The 19,122-nt window shown below is 43.3% G+C and overlaps 1 protein-coding gene across 3 annotated transcripts in view; it reads right to left on the bottom strand.

Annotated features, from left to right (window-relative positions):
* LOC124012680 (semaphorin-4A-like) overlaps positions 1-19,122 on the bottom strand; it is a 46,061-nt gene that overhangs the window by 12,223 nt on the left and 14,716 nt on the right. For all 3 annotated transcript variants that reach the window (XM_046326549.1, XM_046326548.1, XM_046326547.1), the window contains exons 2-5: positions 18,865-19,117; positions 4,246-4,406; positions 3,870-3,929; positions 2,463-2,561 (exon numbers count right to left, since the gene is read on the bottom strand). In XM_046326549.1, the coding sequence (XP_046182505.1) occupies positions 2,463-2,561; positions 3,870-3,929; positions 4,246-4,406; positions 18,865-18,961 (417 nt within the window). In that variant the 5' untranslated portion in view covers positions 18,962-19,117. The remainder of the gene's footprint in view (positions 1-2,462; positions 2,562-3,869; positions 3,930-4,245; positions 4,407-18,864; positions 19,118-19,122) is intronic.

The following is a 19,122-nucleotide window of genomic DNA, read 5'->3' as shown; positions in this document are numbered from 1 at the left end:
CATCAGCTACAAGAGTGAATGAAATGACTGCAGAACTTAAAGCTGCAGTTAGTTTCAGAATGGGTGGCAAGGAATACATTAGTTCTTAATATTTCAAAAACTAAAAGCATTGTATTTGGGACAAATCATTCACTAAACCTCAACTAAATCTCATAATGAATCATGTGGAAATTGAGTAAGTTGAGGTGACTACACGGATTGTAAACTGTCATGGTCAAAACATATTGATACAACAGTAGTTAAGATAGGGCAAAGTCTGTCCATAATAATATAATATAATAATAAAATATATGCCATTTAGCAGACGCTTTTATCCAAAGCGACTTACAGTCATGTGTGCATACATTCTACGTATGGGTGGTCCCGGGGATTGAACCCACTTCCCTGGCGTTACAAGCGCCATGCTCTACCAACTGAGCTACAGGACCACTTAAAATAATAAAGTGCGACTCTACATACTTAACAGTACTATTAACAAGGCAGGTCCTACAAGCCCTAGTTTTGTCACACCTGGACTAATGTTTAGTCGTGTGGTGAGGTGCCACAAAGAAAGACTTAAGAAAAATGCAATTGGCCCAGAACAGGGCAGCACGGCTAGCCCTTGTATGTACACAGAGAGCTAACAATAATATGCATGCCAATCTCTCCTGGCTCAAAGTGGAGGAGAGATTGACTTCATTAATACTTCTATTTATGAGAGGTATTGACATGTTGAATGCTGTTTGTATGAACCACTGGCACACAGCAAGGAAACCCATCCATACACCACAAGAGGTCTCTTCACAGTCTCCAAGTCCAGAACAGACTATGTGAAGCGCACAATACTACATAGAGCCATTACCACATGGAACTCTATACCACATCAAGTAACTGATGCAAACAGTAACATTTTATTTTAAAAAACACCTTATGGAACAGCGGTGACTGAAGCAACACAAACATAGGCACAGACACGATACATACGCACTATACACAGATTTTTTTGTGTGTTGTAGATATGTGGTAGTGGAGTAGGGGCCTGAGGGCACAAACTTAGTGTGTTGTGAAATTTGTTGAGAATGTATTGTAATGTTTTTAAAAATGGTATAACTGCCTTATTTTTGCTGGACCCCAGGAAGAGTAGCAGCTGCATTGACAGGAACTAAATGGGGAAAAATACACCAAATTACTCAAGAGGGAGCCAAAATTATGAGTGTAGTGCGGTTTTATCTAACATCATAAGTTAGACGCGCTACACTGGATTCGTAATTAACCACGAGTGATACTGTAGTCAATGAATCCTGCTACAATGGCCGTGGTTAGCAAAGTGTCATTTTGAACCTTGAAATTTTGCTCTGTGTCCACTTTCTGCTAATTGACCATTGGCTCACGAGGGTAAATACTTGATTAAGTGGCTTGTACTTCCTCGGGGATACACTTCCAATGTAGCAGCTAAAAACCTGCAAGTGCTACACTGCTCGAGATCATTACCTCGATGTAAAATGGGCCCAAATGTAAAATGGTTACTAAAGACAGAGACAGGCATCTGAGGCTAAAGTACGCTTTGTTCTAGCTAAGTATATAAAGTATATATGTTTTCAATCATCTATACCACAGACACATACAGGTGTTGCCCTGTTTTGGGCATCATTATATGTGAGGGATGTCCTGTCTGAGTGGCCTGGCCGGCGTTGGCTATGTGAGTAGTACAATAAAGCTGTCAGCATCAACATGACCAGAGTTAACACAGGCTTGACTGGGGGTTACTTGAGGATCCATTTTCTTAATCATCACACAGAAATGCTCTTCCACACACACACACACACACACACTCTCAGCCTGTGGGCATCAGACGAAGGGGACGAGCCAGCAGAGTACGAAAACATTGCCGGGGCTGGTCGTTGAGCTCAGTACCGCACATAACTGGCTCAAGAATTGATCAATCGCGTGTGAAGCACGTTTCTGGGCCAAGAAAATTACCTACTGCCATGATGTGCTTGACACTAATGTCTGCGCCGTTGGATAGCTAATATCTAATATGGGTTTACTGTACAGCCCATGACCAAGCACCATTACCCTCTTAACAGAGTTGGAGAAGATACTCAGAGGGCTGGATGGAACAAAAACAATACAAAGAGGATTGAGGGAGGCGGTCACAGAAGGAGAGAGCAAATAGGGATAAACAACCAATAAAACAAGTTAGAGTGATAAATGTAAGATTGTGTGGGAGGAACAGTACAAACATGTTCATTTCTTGCTGTCCTCACTGTATTTGTCCTTGAGTACACTGAATCATACATTTGGTGACGATAAAGCTCGTTTTTTATTTGAATATGGAGTATGAGAAAAGTATTGAGGAAATAATATTATGTAGGTGTGGGTTCCAATACACTGTACAAATATATGTCATGCCAGTAAAAGCTAGTTACAGTAAGAGAAACGTGAAAAGAGAAAAGGATTGCTTCGAAAGAAGCGCATCTTACGATGTAGGTGCAGCGTGGGCTGAAGGCGAAGGTTCCACAGGCGTACATGTGCGTGGAGTTCAAGAACTGCAGCACCCGGATGAAGTTGGGACAGTCCGCCTGAAGGGGAGGGGGGGGGCAGAAAGAGAGGGAACACAAGACAGAGAACGTGTTAAGACGGTGCAAATAACTAGGTATCGTCCTTAGAAATGTGGGTGCAGGGCGAGATGGAGAAAGCGGGTAGACAGTGTTGTAAAACATTTTCCTAATCCTGGTCCTTGAGGTACACTGTGTGCTACACAGCTGGTCACTCCAGTCTAAACAATACTCATGTTCTAGGAATTGTAGAATATAAACGTTTTGCCAAGTTTGATAGGTGAAAGCCAAACCTAATAAATAAACCTTCAAAATCCAATGAACTTCAGAACCAGAACTGGGTGACCCTGCAGAAAAGCTTGGGTCAGTCTGTCTAGAGAGAGCAGGTCAGGGGGAGGGAGCACCGTTAGCACCGGTGAGCTAATAGCTCTGGTAACCCTGATCTCATTACTTAGTTTTAAATGGGGCCACACGTGGAGGCTTACATCAAGGGAGGCCTACATTACATTAAAGGGACTCTCCGGTACTTTTGTATACTTTTAGCCGGTAGGTGTGAAAGTAGCGCTCACAAGCCAAAAGCAGTTCCTCAATACAGTGCCCTTGGAAAGTATTCAGACCCCTTGATTTAATCCACAATTTGTTACCTTACAGCTTTATTCTCAAATGTATTCAATTGTTTTTTCCACCCTCAATCTACACGCAATACCCCATACTTGAATTACGAGTTGAGATTGAGAAATTAAAATAGCTCTTTTTAAAAACGTGTCCATCAAAACATAACACGCCATTGCGTTTCGAATTGAAGATGCTTCAAATGTGGCTAAACCCACTGCCACGGATGCTAGGTACAGGCCCATTCTGTAGGTCTGCAAATCCCGATTGGCATAAGACCATCTGGTATCGACTTCCTCCTTTTGTATCGCTGGCACATTGACGGCCAGAAAGACGGTTAAAGTTTTCCAATTAAATAGCTAAACAATTCCATTAGAGAATTACAGTCTTGGTGGGGTGGCTGTTGGTGGAATGCAGTGACAGCTGTGCCTCCAGTAAGTAATGCTTCTCCTCCAATTACTAGACAGACCAGAACCCCCGTGCACAGCCTCATCCTATCCCCCCACCTACTTGTGTAGTTGTATTAATTTCTTATTCTAATGGATTAAGGTATAAATCGATGTTCAAATGAAGTGCTATTGAAAACTTTTGCAACGGAAGCCCCAGATATTGACTCAGGGGCCTAAACTGCCCGTCTAAGATCAAATCTAGGGGAAACACTGGCAGCATGCGGCATTAATAATGCTAATGAGTGGATTGGCTGAGCTAGGGTTAACTTGCCTTTTTCTTGCCCTTCATGGAGCATTCATCCAGGTCCTTCACTGAGGGGGACCAGTCCAACTGGGAGAAGAATGGAGGGAGAGAGGTCAGTGTTACGACTGTTGAACCAGCTGTGTTTGTGTTTCAGATGACAACCGCTGAATTAAACCACTGGAAGGGGGACATTTTCTCCAGTGTTTAATATTTCCAATACAGCCTGTATGAAATGTAGTGCTTAGGTATTTTCCAACCAAATCTGGTGGTCTTATGCAGGAACTTACAGGGTTTATACAGATTCAGGAAGTCTCAAAGCTGATCATACTCATTAACAACTTTGTGATGAGATGGATGTAAATGTCAATGTTAAAAAGGTAAAAGGTCAACCCAACCACCCCACCTTGCTCCTCATCACAATGACATCCTCCTGGCTGACATCCAATGAGAGCACTGCATCCCGCGCTCCCACAAACAACGTGTCTCCGTTGTCGCTTAGCAACAGTGTGGTGGTGTTGCCGACGTCCGAGCTGTCGAAGTGGCTGAGAGACCTCCCGGGTGTACCTGTTATGCAAGACATTAAAGTGGCAGGCGTTAGGTTTCCCTTTCCCATTCAAAATAAAGCGCATAAAGATACAGTTGAACCTTCATATCATGCGGACTTCCACACAAAGCAACGAGTATTACTCGGCTCAGATAGTTGGAACATGCTGTCGACACCAAAGGTTGTGGGTTTGAATCATGCATAAACTATCCATGTTGGATTGGAGTGAATAATATTCACATAGGCTTACGTTCTCAGCAGCAGAAACGCAACAAAACTCAAACGACTCTGAACAGAGGGCTTTTAAAAACATGACAATACACCGGTCCTCAAAAGACACTAGATTAAGGGTTAGGTTAAAATAGACTTAATATAGATTACATATGATTAATATCCCAATACAGTCCGCACCCAGCATCCAAACACCCAGAAAAATATATTTTGAACTGCTCTAACCACAAGAGGGCAAACTTGGCACTGAACGTAGGCCTTATAGCATAGCCTACATAAAAAGCCTACATATTTTTAAGCTTTGAATAAATCATTATTCAGCGCAGAATATTTAGAAAGATTTAGGATTAGGTCTAATCCAGGGAAAGTAAAATGGAAAAAGTGTCACTCCAATGGTTCAATGTTGAACAACTGCAGCTATTTTCACACGACGACATGAAATATACTGGCGTAATAATTAGCCTACATTAACCTGCTCAGATGGAGTGTCGAGACAGAACTGACATTTTCCATACAATAACAGGGGGCGTCACCCCCTCGTTCCACTCTCCAATTTCATTTGGACTGGAGGCCCTCAAGCAGGGCGCTATGAAAGATGGGAAAAAGCACATGCACACGCACATAGTACTGAAGAAAGCCCAGAAACTCTTAAAGACCATCCCCATGGCGTTTAACCAATTACAATAAATCAACCCACTTGCCTATTACGTAGAGCCATTTCAAACTCTGTAGGAATATTCTGGAAAAACCTCTGAGCACTGAACAGGGTTGTCATGATTGAATTCCCTTCCAACATGGGGATATGCGAGTGAGTGAGAGACTCAATAGATGGCAGGTTGTGTGACCTTGTAAGGTCATGATTTTGACTTTCTGTAACCCCTACTAGTCACATCAAAGACTAACACAGTTAAGATGATATGGGGCAACACGACAGCAAAGACGACATTTTGGTGTAGCATAATCAAACAAACATGGTCAGAGAAATTGTCAAACGTTTGAAATGTTTTATTGTTCTGAACAGATTGTTCGCTGGAGGCAAAAAGCACAACAATCAACCTAACCTCTCTCATAATCAGAATATTGGCTACTTCTCAAATGCTACCAAATCAAAATCAGCAAGCAGGACTGTCTGGAATTATACATTTTATTATGATGGTGTGATTCTTCGTCTAATCAAGACTTGGCAGCAGAATTTTAGACAGAGGCTCTACAGAGAGGGCATGAGCACATGACGAGCATAATCCTGTGCTGTCGCTATGGTTTCCATACCCGTGGCACCATTGGGGACACAAAAAAAATGGGTTGTGCTTGGATATTAAAATGGGCACAGACCTACACTGACAGCTTTGTGTTGTTCAGTGATTGTGAAAGGTGCCTGTGAGCTGATGAATAATGAACAAAGCCACTTCCTTGCTTGAGGCAGTATCGCTAGAGAGATGAGATCTCTGGGTTTTCTAAGCAATGCGATAAAGACATTTACAGTGATGCGATAACAACAGCGGAAACATCGGTGTACCGCGGCACAATTATAGGAGCTACTGTCTACGTGCACAGAAACATTCACAGGCCATACTTAAAAACACGACCACACATACAGTGCAGTCGGAAAGTATTCAGACCCCTTGACTTTTTCCACATTGGTACATTACAGCCATATTCTAACATGGATTAAAACTTCTCATCAAGCTGAACACAATATCCCATAATGACAAAGCAAAAACAGGTTAAGATTTTTTTTTAACAAATCACATTTACATAAGTATTCAGACCCTTTACTACTTTACTACTTTGTTGAAGCACCTTTGGCAGCGATTACCGCCACAAGTCTTCTTGGCACAAGCTTGGCACACCTGTATTTGGGGAGTTTCTCCCATTCCTCTCTGCAGATTCTCTCAAGCTCTGTCAGGTTGGATGGGGAGCGTCACTGCACAGCTATTTTCAGGTCTCTCCAGAGACGTTCGTTCGGGTTGAAGTCCGGGCTCTGACTGGGCCACTCAAGGACATTCAGGGACTTGTCCTGAAGCCACTCATATGTTGTCTGGCTGTGTGGTTAGGGTCGTTGTCCTGTTGGAAGGTGAACCTTTGCCCTAGTCTGAGGTCCTGAGCACTCTGGAGCAGGTTTTTGTCAAGGATCTCTCTGTACTTCTCTCCGTTCATTTTCCCCCTCGATCCTGACTAGTCTTCAAGTCCCTGCCGCTTAAAAACATCCACACAGCATGATGCTGCCACCACCATGCTTCAGCGTAGGGATGGTGCCAGGTGTCCTCCAGATGTGATGTTTGAAATTCAGGCCAAAGATTTGAATCCTAGTTTCATCAGACCAGAGAATCTTGTTTATCATGGTTCGAGTCGTTTAGGTGCCTTTAGGCAAACTCCAAGCGGGCTGCCATGTGCCTTTTACTGGAGTGGCTTCCATCTTTCCACTCTACCAGAAAGGCTTTTCTGGAAGGTTCTCTGGAGCTCGGTCAGAGTGACCATCAGGCCCTGGTCACCTCCCTGAACAAGGCCCTTCTCCCCTGATTGCTCAGTTTGGCCAGGCGGCCGGCTCTAGGAAGAGTCTTGGTCGTTCCAAACACTGTTTTCAATCAAATTGATTTAGAATCCCTTTTCACATCAGCAGATGTCAAAGCGCCATACAGAAACCCAGCCTAAAACCCCAAACTGCAAGCCATGCAGATGTAGAAGCGCGGTGGTTAGGAAAAACTCCCTAGAAAAGCAGGGTCCTTGAAAGAAACTTAGAGGAACCCGGCTCTGAGGGGTGGCCAGTCCTCTTCTGGCTGTGACAGGGGGAGATGAGTATGTGGCCATTTAATGCCAGATTGAACATCTTGAGGAACAAAGGTTCATAGATGACCAGCGGGGTCAAATAATAAAATCATAGTGGTTGTTGAGGGGGAAAAGGGTCAGTACCTCGGGAGTAAATGTCAGTTGGTTTTTCATAGCCGAGCATTCAGAGTTCGAGACAGCACGCGCGGTAGAGAGAGTGAGTCTTGGGGACCTTTAATGCTGCAGACATGTTTTGGTACCCTTCCCCAGATCTGTGCCCGACACAATCCTATTCTGTCTCAGAGCTAAACGGACAATTCCTTCGACTTGGTTTTTTTGCTCTGACATGCACTGTCAACTGTGGGACCTTATATAGACAGGTGTGTTCCATTCCAAATAATTTGCCACTGGTGGACTCCAATCAAGTTGTAGAAACATCTCATGCATGATCAATGGAAACAGGATGCACCTGAGCTCAATTTCGAGCTTCATAGCATAAGGTCTAAATACTTATGTAAATAATGTACTTCTGCTTCATCATTATGTGGTAATGTGTGTAGATTGATTGAATTACATATTTTCCTCATAAATTTTAGAATAAGGCTGTAACCTAACAAAATGTGGAAAAAGTCAAGGGGTCTGAATACTTCGAATGCACTATATAAAACAGAGGTGTATGCACACATGCATAGGCCCACAAAATGGACTCAAATTTAACACACAGGCCTTGATTTAAATACCTCACTGTATACATTGCGTGTATGTGTGGATGCCTGACAAGTACATCAGTACAGCGTTACTTGTTCTACAACTTCTGCTTGACCACAGAAAACTGCTGTTATCATCCGTTACATTGCTCCTGTCAAGAGAGAACGTATAAGCCCTAGGGCATCAGTAGTTAGGTCAGTCTACAGTTTTCACTTTCATATTCATAATTTCCACATCAACTATAAACACAAAATGATGTGGACACCCCTTCAAATTAATGGACTCTGCTATTTCAGCCTCACCTGATGCTCTGGCCATGCAATCTCCATAGACAAACATTAGCAGTAGAATGGCCTTACTGAAGAGCTCAATGACATTCAATGTGGCACCGTCATAGGATGCCACCTATCCAACAAGTCAGTTAGTCAAATTTCTACCCTGCTAGAGCTGCCCCGGTCAACTGTAAGTGCTGTTATTGTTAAGTGGAAACGTCTAGGAGCAACAACTGCTCAGCCGCAAAGTGGTAGGCAACACAAGCTCACAGAACGGGACCACAGAGTGCTGAAGTGTGTAAAAAAATCATCTGTCCTCGGTTTCAACACTCAGTACAGAGTTCCAAACTGCCTCTGGAAACAACATTGGCACAAGAACTGTTCGCCAGGAGCTTCATGAAATGGGTTTCAATGGCCGAGCAGCCACACGCAAGCCTAAGATCACTAAGCGCAATGCCAAGCGTCGACTGGAGTGGTGTAAAGCTTGCTGCCATTGGACTCTGGAGTAGTGGGTACGCGTTCTCTGGAGTGATGAATCATGGGTTTGGTGGATGCCGGGAGAACACTACCTGCCTGAATGCATAGTGCCAACCCCATCGAACACCTTCGGGATGAATTGGAATGGGGACCAACTCCATAATCATTTCCATGATTTTAGAATGAGATGTTCAACGAGCATACTACATGGCCAAAAGTATGTGAAAATAGTGCGTTTCTATGTTTTGAGGTAAAAATATAGCGGAAGATAATGGTTTCCAATGACAACTGTGTGGTATTGTGTGATTTTTGACCAATTATGAATAGGTATTTCCTACTAATTGGTTGATGATTTAAGTATTTACAATGACAATCTTTAAAAAAAAAAAAAAAAAAAAGTTAAATTTTCAAATATGTCAATGATGGGGTGGTGCTGGATATGAATGAAACATTGTGACATTTCCCTAGTACACCATCAACATTAGATAACAAAACAGTGACAACATTAAATGACACTTGAAAAGTAATGACCGTGAGTGAACCAAATTAATAGAACTAGGAAATTCCTCAAAACCAGTCAACGGCCAAACTGATTATATTGATTAGGCCCATTTCACACTTTTCACAGAAACTGTGCTTTTTGAAGAGTTGTGAATGCATTTGTTCTGCTTTTGCCTGGCTTGCCGGGTTCACAGTTGTCAGACACATGACTGGCGGACAAGACTAGTTCTGCTTGAACTCTAAAGAGCAGTGTCTGATTCAGTACGTGATATATAGTAACCTTTTAAGGGAACAGTCCAAAGTTTGACCAAATGATGGTTTACTATATATGAGTTGCAGTGAAAATAGTGCGATGTTGAACTGGTTTGTGAAATTGAAACAGAGTTTGGGGGAACCATTTACGTCAGCCACTATACTTATCACCCTAGAATCAGTGCGATGATCATACGACTGAATCATAAGGATGTTTAAAATTATGCAGGGATTTTTGAGAAGTATTCTCGTCTTTAAATTTGAATTCCCTTGCATTGAAGACAAACTCTGGGTCCACAAATGGTAAAGCAATTTTAATAATTTAAGCAAATTAGTTGTGTATTCAGCCAATAAATGTTTTGAACAGACCATGACAAATGTGTGACTTCAAAATGTTTGTGATAGTGTAGCAAAGGTAGTCAACACCTGTCTTTAGGCCTCGGGCAAAGTAACTCAATGCAAGTACAGCTCAGCACACTAACAGGTTCTGAACTTGCACCAACAGCCCTAAATGATCAGTCACATTGGTGCCGTGACTAGCAAACTGTTGATGTTCCTTAGCCGCAATATTTGCTGCAGAGGAAGTGAAAGATAACTATGGAACTCTGAGGCAAAATACTAAGCTTGTGTCTGCAACTTTTGACTGATAATTGATGACTCATGCAAGCTCCTAGTGGTAACTGCTAATGCCAATTCTTTAAATCAAAAAGAACTTGTGCGGTCGAGTCACGCTGACGACCCAGATGTAACATCCAGTGGGTTAACTTGGCAGCCCTAGATTGCTTCAGGAGCTTTGCCATCCCTCTCTAGTTTAACACCAGTTGCACTGTGTGGAAAGTCACCTTTCACCACTCCACTTAGTCCTTCTCAAAGCTCTGTTAGCGGGAGACATCTCGCAAAAGTGCAGGCTCAGGGATAAAGGTCATTGTTTTTCCCCCATGCCCACCCCACCTATGAAGTGGCTCTTTCCAGGCCATGGAGACACAGTGCTCCTTTGTTGCAGAGGTCATGAGAAAACCACATCAGCTGAGGAGTTGGTGGGGGGGACGTGAAACGTCAAAATCAAACTGTTGCTTGTTTGTCTGGGCAAGGCCTTCTCTACACAGCCTTACTCAGGAACCCCGTGTGTCCCGTGCCAAGCTTAGAAGGAGTTGCTGACCACATTTAGCTTGAACGGTTGCCAAGGACTGTTTGCTTCACTCTTTCGGACCTCATGAGACTTGATCTGTGTGAAGTTGTGCTCTGCAGAGTTTACGTCTCGGCGCGGGCCTGCAAGGGTGTTAAGTCTGACGATTAATGTGGCCATGCATGGGGGTGTGAGAGAGTGCAAGAGCGTGTTTGTGTTCAAGGTTTGTGAGGGATATCAGCCAACGGACATCATTTATAACCACCCCAGTGAGTCAGAAGAAACTGTGCAGGTGTGCGGGTGTGTGAATGTTCGATCTGAGTGTAGATGAACTTTGAGGTTGTGGGAGAATCTCCTAGTGTGCTTTCTGCCCACCCCAGGGAGAGGGAGATGTGCCCAGTGATGAGTGTGGTCTGAGAGGCCTGTGCTTCAAAAAGGGATATGGTCCTCCACTGGGTTTCTTGCTCAATCACGCAAGTGGTTGCTCCAGGAAATGTGTGTATGTCAATACACGTGAATGAATAAGAGAGACATACGGCCTCCTGAGTTGCGCAGCGGTCTAAGGCACTGCATTGCCGTGTTGTGGCGTCACAGAAGTCTGGAGTTCGATCCCAGGCTGTCTCATTATCAGCAGTGACCGGGAGTTCCATAGGTGCAGTGCACAATTGGCCCAGCGTCGTCCGGGTTAGTGGAGGGGTTTGGCTCAACTCCTTGTGGCGGGCCGGGTGCCTGCAGACAGAATTCGGTCATCAGTTGAACAGTGTTTCCTCTGGCACATTGGTGCAGCTGGCTTCCAGGCTAAGCGAGCGGGTGTTAAGAAGCGTGGTTTGGCGGACGCATGACATGACCGTCGCTTCTCCAGAGCCCGTTGGGGAGTTGCAGCGATGAGACATGGTCATAATCATGAAATAGGGGAGAAACGGGGGGTAAAAATTACACAAAAATAATTTTGTTATCAAAATGGGGTCCTGGGCAAAAACAGTTTGGGAACCACTGATCTCATCCTCCCAGGCAAGGCCATAGAAGAGACCATTGGTTGTGACTAAACACGGCTAACAGGCATGACTAACATCATCATTAAATTTGCCAATGAAACAACAGTGGTAGGCCTGATCACTGACAACGAGACAACCTATAGAGAGGAGGTCAAACCTGGCTGTGTGGTGCCAGGAAAACAACCTCCAACGTGATCAATACAAAGGAGAGGATTGTGGACAACAGGAAAAAGAGGACCGAGCACGCCCCCATTCTCATCGACAGGGCTGTAGTGGATCAGGTTGAGAGCATCAAGGTCCTTGGGGTCCACATCAACAACAAACTAACATGGTCCAAGCACACCAAGACAGTTGTGAAGAGGGCACAACAAAACATATCCCCATCAGGAGACTGAAAAGATTTGGCATGGGTCCTCAGATCCTCAAAAGATTTTAGATGCACCATCGAGAGCATTCTGACTGGTTGCATCACTGCCTGGTATGGCAACTGCTCGGCCTCTGACCGCAAGGCACTACAGAGGGTAGTGCGAATGTCCGAGTACATCAATGGGGCCAAGCTTTCTGACATCCAGAACCTCATTACCATGCAGTGTCAGAGGAAGGCCCTAAAAATGGTCAGACTCCAGCCACCCTAGACATACTGTTTTCTCTGTTCCCGCACGGCAAGTGGTACTGGAGCGCCAAGTCTGTGCCCAAGAGTCATCTAAAGAGCTTCTACCCCCAAGCCATAAGACTCCTGAACATCTAGTCAGATGGCTACTCAGATTATTTGCATTCCCCCCCTTTACACCCCTGCCACTCTGAGTGACTAACTCTACCTACATGTACATACTACCTCAACTAACCGGTGCCCCCCACACATGGACTCTGTATCGGTACCCCCTTGTATATAGTCTTGTTATTGTTATTTTACTGCTGCTCTTTAATTAAGTGCTACTTTTATCTTTGTTTTTTTAAACTGCATTGTTGGTTAGGGGCTCGTAAGGTCTACACCTGTTGTGTTCGGCACATGTGACTAATAATATTATATCTGATGTTTGGTGCTGATCAAATGTTCAGTGTGTGTGTGTGTGTGTGTGTAGACGGCACTTAGAACACAGATCTGGAAGACAAATGACTTGGCCTGAATCCAGTTCTGACTGGCTCAACCAGAACTGAGCACTCAGAGCCCATATCAGATGCCACGGCGAGGGGGGAGCAGGTACAGTATTTTAACTCAACACAGCTGGAGTGGAAGACAGGGCTAAAGCGAGGAATTAAGTTTAAAGACTTCGCTCGAAATAGTAAAAGATCCAACATTTGTGTCAAGGCAAGTGTGCTGGCAAAAACAGAGAAGCCCAAAACCTCTCAGCTCCTCAACTGTGAATTTTAAAAAAATGAAAAACTAGTACACACTTACGTTGATTAGAGTTTAGACACTTCACACCATAGAGTTGGCCATGTGAGACATTTGGCAGAGGGAGTGACTACTGCATTTCCGTACTACGGTGTGGCTCTATGGGTCATGTCTCATGGGTGGGTTACTCATGAATGAGCAACGGACTGGGCTACTGTGTGAGCAGTCGTCCATTTAGAAAGAAGGTGAAGTGGGGGATGGGTGGGTGTTGCGCAACACGGCAGATAAAACCTGCCATCCTGGGGATTAGGGATCCCGTCCCGTACCTGTCAGCGCGCGTCATCATCCCTCCGCTGCCTGCACACACGGGGTTGAGGCTCATCTCAGTGAGGAGATGAAGAGACCTCAGTGGAAGTTAATCCTGAGAGATTCTCACACGGTTGTGAATATGTTTCTGCCTTTCTCACCGCAATTTGATGTCATTTTGAATCTAAATAACTACCATAACGGCCATCCATTTGTAATGACATCGACACTCGTGTGATTCATTGCGTCACTCATTCATTAAAAAGTATGGATCTAGAAAATGTGTGTGGGTGTGTGCGCACACATTTGTACACAACTCGCGTTGTGCATGTTGCATGACGCCAACCATCTTAGTGGTTGGCTCCAGCTGACTGAGGCCCCACTGCCTGAGGCTGAGTGGTTAACTAAAGTCTGCTGGAAATGGGGATGTGAGAGTTTGCTAAAGGCAGAAATGTGCTACCAGAGGACACTTCCTCAAAACCAATGAGACGAGGAACTCCAAATATCCGCATGTCAGCATAACGAAAATGAGCGAGTTCTGTAAAGCTTAATGAAAAGTGATCGGTTTAGGTCCTCGTCCATGGCCAACTCAAACACTATTCTGTGGAATTCTAAACAGCACAGAATGGAGTCACGAGCGGTTTAGTTTGTAAACACGCAAAAATGGTCATCTGTCTCAATCAGAAAAGAGTAAACTCATTTTGCTAACAAACCGTGAGCAGAAAGCACATTCTTCACAACTTAGGTGTTCAGGGCCGGTGCAGAAACTGAGGTAAAACATTTCTACACCACATTCTTAAAGCCAGGCAATTCTCCTGCATTTGTAAAACATCATTATTATTATATATTTTTTTTTAATGTATCCAACTACAGCAAAGTTAGACCAGATACTGAGGTCAATAGGCTATGCCTGGCAAACTGGAAGAAAAACATTAATGACCTAGCATACTGGTCTGACCACTGGTCTAACATAAGACAAACTCCTTTTGTAAGTTAGGCGACTCCCGAACACAAACTCCAAATAACGCAATGTTATTGGGAGAAAATGATAGGACTTACAACAAACCTTTAAAGCGGCAGGCAGGTTTTAAGGCATCAGCTGCATGGGAGGACGGGAACACCACGGGCTTCTATTAAGTCCCCTAATTCCCTGCCTGCCTCCAACACTCCTTAAGTGAGCTCTGAAAGGAAAAAGACCCTGGAGCAGCTGTGTTTACTTTCACCTCTCCCAAAATTATAGAAGATCAGCACCCCAGACCCCAATCCCTTCTGACCCTAAACAATAAGCATTATTGGAGATGCTGATCTTGGGTCCCGAGTTGGAGGAAGTGTTGTCAACTTTAAACTTAGCGTTTGTGCTGTTTCATTGAGGGTGGGGAAAAAATGGATCTTGAAGGGGGTATTGGCATCATCTAAGAGGATGGACATTTTTCCAGTAGTTCAATCCAGGCTTCCGGGGAAGCCTTAAAGTTAACCCTTTTCACACTACTGAGCCGAGCTTAGCTGTACTGCTATGGCCTGTTGCTGAAACCATGCTGAAAAAGGACAATGTGATTAGATGCATCCGAGCCAGGAAAAATAAAACAGTTTGGGACGGCACAAAACTGTAAAAAAAAGGGTGAGTGACCCCATTGGTACTATTCCTGAGCAAAACATACGAAAAACACTCACGCAACCTAATCTGATACTGTGCCCAAACAGGACAAAGCCACAGAGAGGAATCAAAACAAAAAGGCTTCACCTAAGTCTGCAAATGTATCCGCTTTCACGTGTATTTTTCTCAATCAGGTCATCTTCGCTTCCTGTTCTTCTAGTCAGACACAGTTTGGGCTTCCGTTTGTGTTATACAGCGAGTCCTCTTCAATGTGAATTTAGGGCCCTATAAAATATGTGTTGCGGACGAAATCACGGAATCCAGACAAAACAGAATTCAACACTTTTCAAAAATGTATTTAACTTAAGACATCAACTAAACGTATTAAGCTAAATTATTAGAATTCATTTTCCCAAGTTAATAATAAGACATGAACAAATGGTATTTTCTGCAACTTTCTGAAACAGGCACAGGAATGCCTCGGTCTGTGTGTGTGTCAACACTGGTGTAGCCATTAGCGATGATGCTAATGATAACCTTCTTATGGTAGAGATGGAGGCGCTTCCAAAAAACCTTCTCATTGAAACGTTTACATTTGGCAGAATACGATTATTTGCATCAATCCAGTGGCCATTTGTTTTGCAAACTCTGCAATCACGTGTGTGCAACATTGCTAACTAAACAACGGTGTCTTGTTGGTGTGCACTGGCATTAAAAGTGTAACTACACACACAATCTAAATGCACTAATATTTTGCCCAGACTTCCAAAGTAGTCTCCTGATATGTTTTTAAGCAATGTTGTGGACTTAGAAAAGCAACTACATTGGATAGGGATGCACAATATCTCAGAATTGGCCGATAGCTAAAAATGCTTACGTGCAAACCTATATAACGTAGCTTAGCGATGCACAGATATGCCATTTTTACCCCATACCCGATATACAGTTAGATAGTTGAACACACACACCAACAAGTTATTTTGTTGGCATTTACGAATGTCCCCATTACCAGTAAAACATAATCAAAAACCTATTTCTTTCCCTTACTTGCTCTGCTGTGATTGATTGTTTTTTTATAAGATAAGATAGATAACTTCCCATGGATCCTTGCTGCCTGCACTCACGTAACAGGTGGTCAGCCTGCCACGCAGTCTCCTCGTGGATTGCAATATTATCGGCGTCCAATAATGCCAATTACCGATTGTTATGAAAACATGAAATTGGCCCTAATTAAAATGGGCCATTCCAATTAAATTGGTGGGACCTCTACTGTAAAGAAGTGATTCGGTGGCATTCTCTGAGCCTCTTTAATATGTCGCCACCATGCTCAATGCTAGGTACAAGGACCGCTACTTTGATGCAGACAAGAAACAGGGTTTATGTGAAATGTTAGACACAGCTGGATAAGATAGAAATGGACACAGTGACAGTGAAGCACAGAAGAAGAGGACCCACGACAGGCCACAGACAGAGCTGAAACTTCACTGCTTGACATGTATGATGAAATCCTGATTGCTAATGAAACGACTGAACAAATTAACAACGAAACAGCACAGCAAGTAAATGAAAGAAATAGGTTTTGATTATGTTTTACTGGTGATGGGGACTTTTTGGTCCGTGTGTGTGTGTTTCAACTATTTAACTGTACTAGAGTGCTTAGAAGGCCACAAAAATGTTAAATACCGGTTATCAGTATCAGGTTTTTTGGCAAGGAAAATTTAGGATATCTGTATTGGCCAAAAATGTAATACCGGTGCATCCCTAACATTGGCTGACCTATTTAAAAAAAGTGGGATTTTGAGCAAACCCCTGCATTTTTGGGATGCAAATGGAATCAAAGAAAAACAAAAATGGGAGAAAACAGAATTTGGGCAAAAACTAAAAGGTAATCAGGCAAAAAACAAAAACATATGATAGGGCCCTATGAACTGCACATTATTATAGGACCTGAAACAGTCTGCCAAATGGTGCCAGTGTCCTCGTCTTACCCCGTAATATTTGCAAGTCAGGGGCCTACTCGAATCCATTGATGACACTGCAGACTATTACCCTGTTTTACTGAGTAGTTCTCGTAACTCACTTCCGATGTTAAGTATAAATCCATTAGGGCCTCGGACTCAATTGCCAACACAGCTTTTAAACAAAACACAAGCCACTGAAATGGCCATAGGAAAAGCAAAGCAGAGATAGGTGAAAATGGTTCAGCAATTTGCACAGTAAACACTGAAGAGACATTGAACTGAAACCTTCTGGCAATCCCTTGAGGTTATCTGCATCTTAAACATAAGGAATACAGTTTGAAATTCCAAACATAGATTCAACAGCTGAAAGAACTAGAAGCTTAGAGGATAGGCTACATTTCTATTGGAAACTGTGCTTTGCGTGATATTTGAGCAGGAATGGAGACATTTTCAGTGCAAACTAAGGCAGGAACCGTAGTGTTATACAAACAAATGGCCAACGTTGGATATACTTTGTTACAACTTCCAACTGGAGCAAACAAACTGAAAGTTTAAAAACCATATTACAACATTCCGGGTTTTTTTATGTTACTGCCCAGCCCCTTCAAGTGGAACTGACAGCGTTTTAGCCACACTAAATCTTATTAAAATCTGTTCATAATAACCACCTTGGAAGAATATACCTTTTTATTGTATTATATTTCCTGAAAAGCGAGCGCTGTACGTTCCTTTTCACATTTTCATCGAATTTTTGGGAATGACAGTGTAAGGCATTTGTGAATATTCTATGGCAATATAGTGTGGGAAAGCACTGCAGTAAATAAAACCTAATAAAAACCTTTCATATCTGAAAAGTAGTTCAAACGCTGTCAGTTCCACTTTAACAATAGTAATGAATACACGCTTTGAAGACCATGCAACCGAACAGTTCAAAATCATTGTGATGTCATCCGCTGGCTGCTTCGTTAACCATAATGCACGTCTCATTAGTACGTCGTTAGTTGGGGCAAAACTCGGGAGCTCTTCTTATTACGACCGCAGAGAGCAGTGCTTTGTACTAGAGAGAGACAACAGCGCATCGGTTCAGCTCAACTTTCATTCCCCTCTCCAGAATATCCACAAATGATGGATGGCAACAGACCACTCAAAGTTATGCCATGTGAGCCTGTGAAAGGCTCATGTGAGACAACTTTGGAACCAACTATACAACGTGCACATAATGACAGCGTCACCATATACAGATGGCAAAGATGTGTATTTTGGTCTGAAGTAATCATCTCTGCTCAGAGACAAGAAGGCCGTCATTGTAAATACAAATTTGTTCTTAACGGACATGCCTAGTTAAATAAAGGTTAAATACAACGAGCATTGATCATTCGTAAGTGATTTCTTGAAAACAAACTCAACACTGAAATCGGCCTCACCCAGTTAGAGCAATGTTTAGCAATGCTTGTCACTCACGGTCGCATTTCCCCCCTGTTAGCGCTGTTGCACTTCTGACCCTTCCGTTGGTCCCGTTGAACCTCGATCTAGTCATATTAGGGATGCAATTACTAACAGAGCTACAATGGTGAGAACAATACTTACCGTGCCATTCCAAGTCATTGTCATTTTTCATATCATGATACCGAGTATAGGAGCATAGTTCAATTGGATGTACAAACGTCTGTGGAATGGGTGGGTCTCTCCAGCCCAAGCAGGGCATGATAGACAAGCATTCACACCAAGAGTGTCTTTTTGATCTGTTCTTAAGTTTAAAAATATATATATTTTATAATCCATAGCTAGATACAGTCACTGGAGAGTATTCACAGCTGAAAAGTACTTTGCTTTAAGCCACTGTCACTTTAAGACAGCGAGGCTAAATGAAAGTCTTGGAATGCATCACTGGATTTCAAAAGTTCATACTCATAATCGAGGAGCTAACAGGATCATAAAAAGTGTTTGACTTACCCATAGGAAACGAGACCCGGGGGGTAAGCCTGGCCAAACATGTACCCATAACCCCTAGAATGACCACGATTATAGGGAGTGGGCCTTGGCGTTCCATGATGTCCCAAAGAGGGAGGAGAGCAAAATCAGTGCTTGGGAGAAAGCGTCTGGCGAAAAGTGTCCGTTGTTTGTCTGTGTTAAAGACTGGTTCTGTCGGGGGAGCACAGAGGCAAAAGCCACTTCCTCTTGTCTCTGGAGCCAGCCGTCATCGCATCTGAG

The sequence above is a fragment of the Oncorhynchus gorbuscha genome, linkage group LG24 (genome assembly GCF_021184085.1).
Source record: "Oncorhynchus gorbuscha isolate QuinsamMale2020 ecotype Even-year linkage group LG24, OgorEven_v1.0, whole genome shotgun sequence".
Classification (NCBI taxonomy): domain Eukaryota; kingdom Metazoa; phylum Chordata; class Actinopteri; order Salmoniformes; family Salmonidae; genus Oncorhynchus; species Oncorhynchus gorbuscha.
The sequence above is the reverse complement of the archived record's forward strand: the minus strand, read 5'-3'. Positions and strand labels throughout refer to the sequence as shown.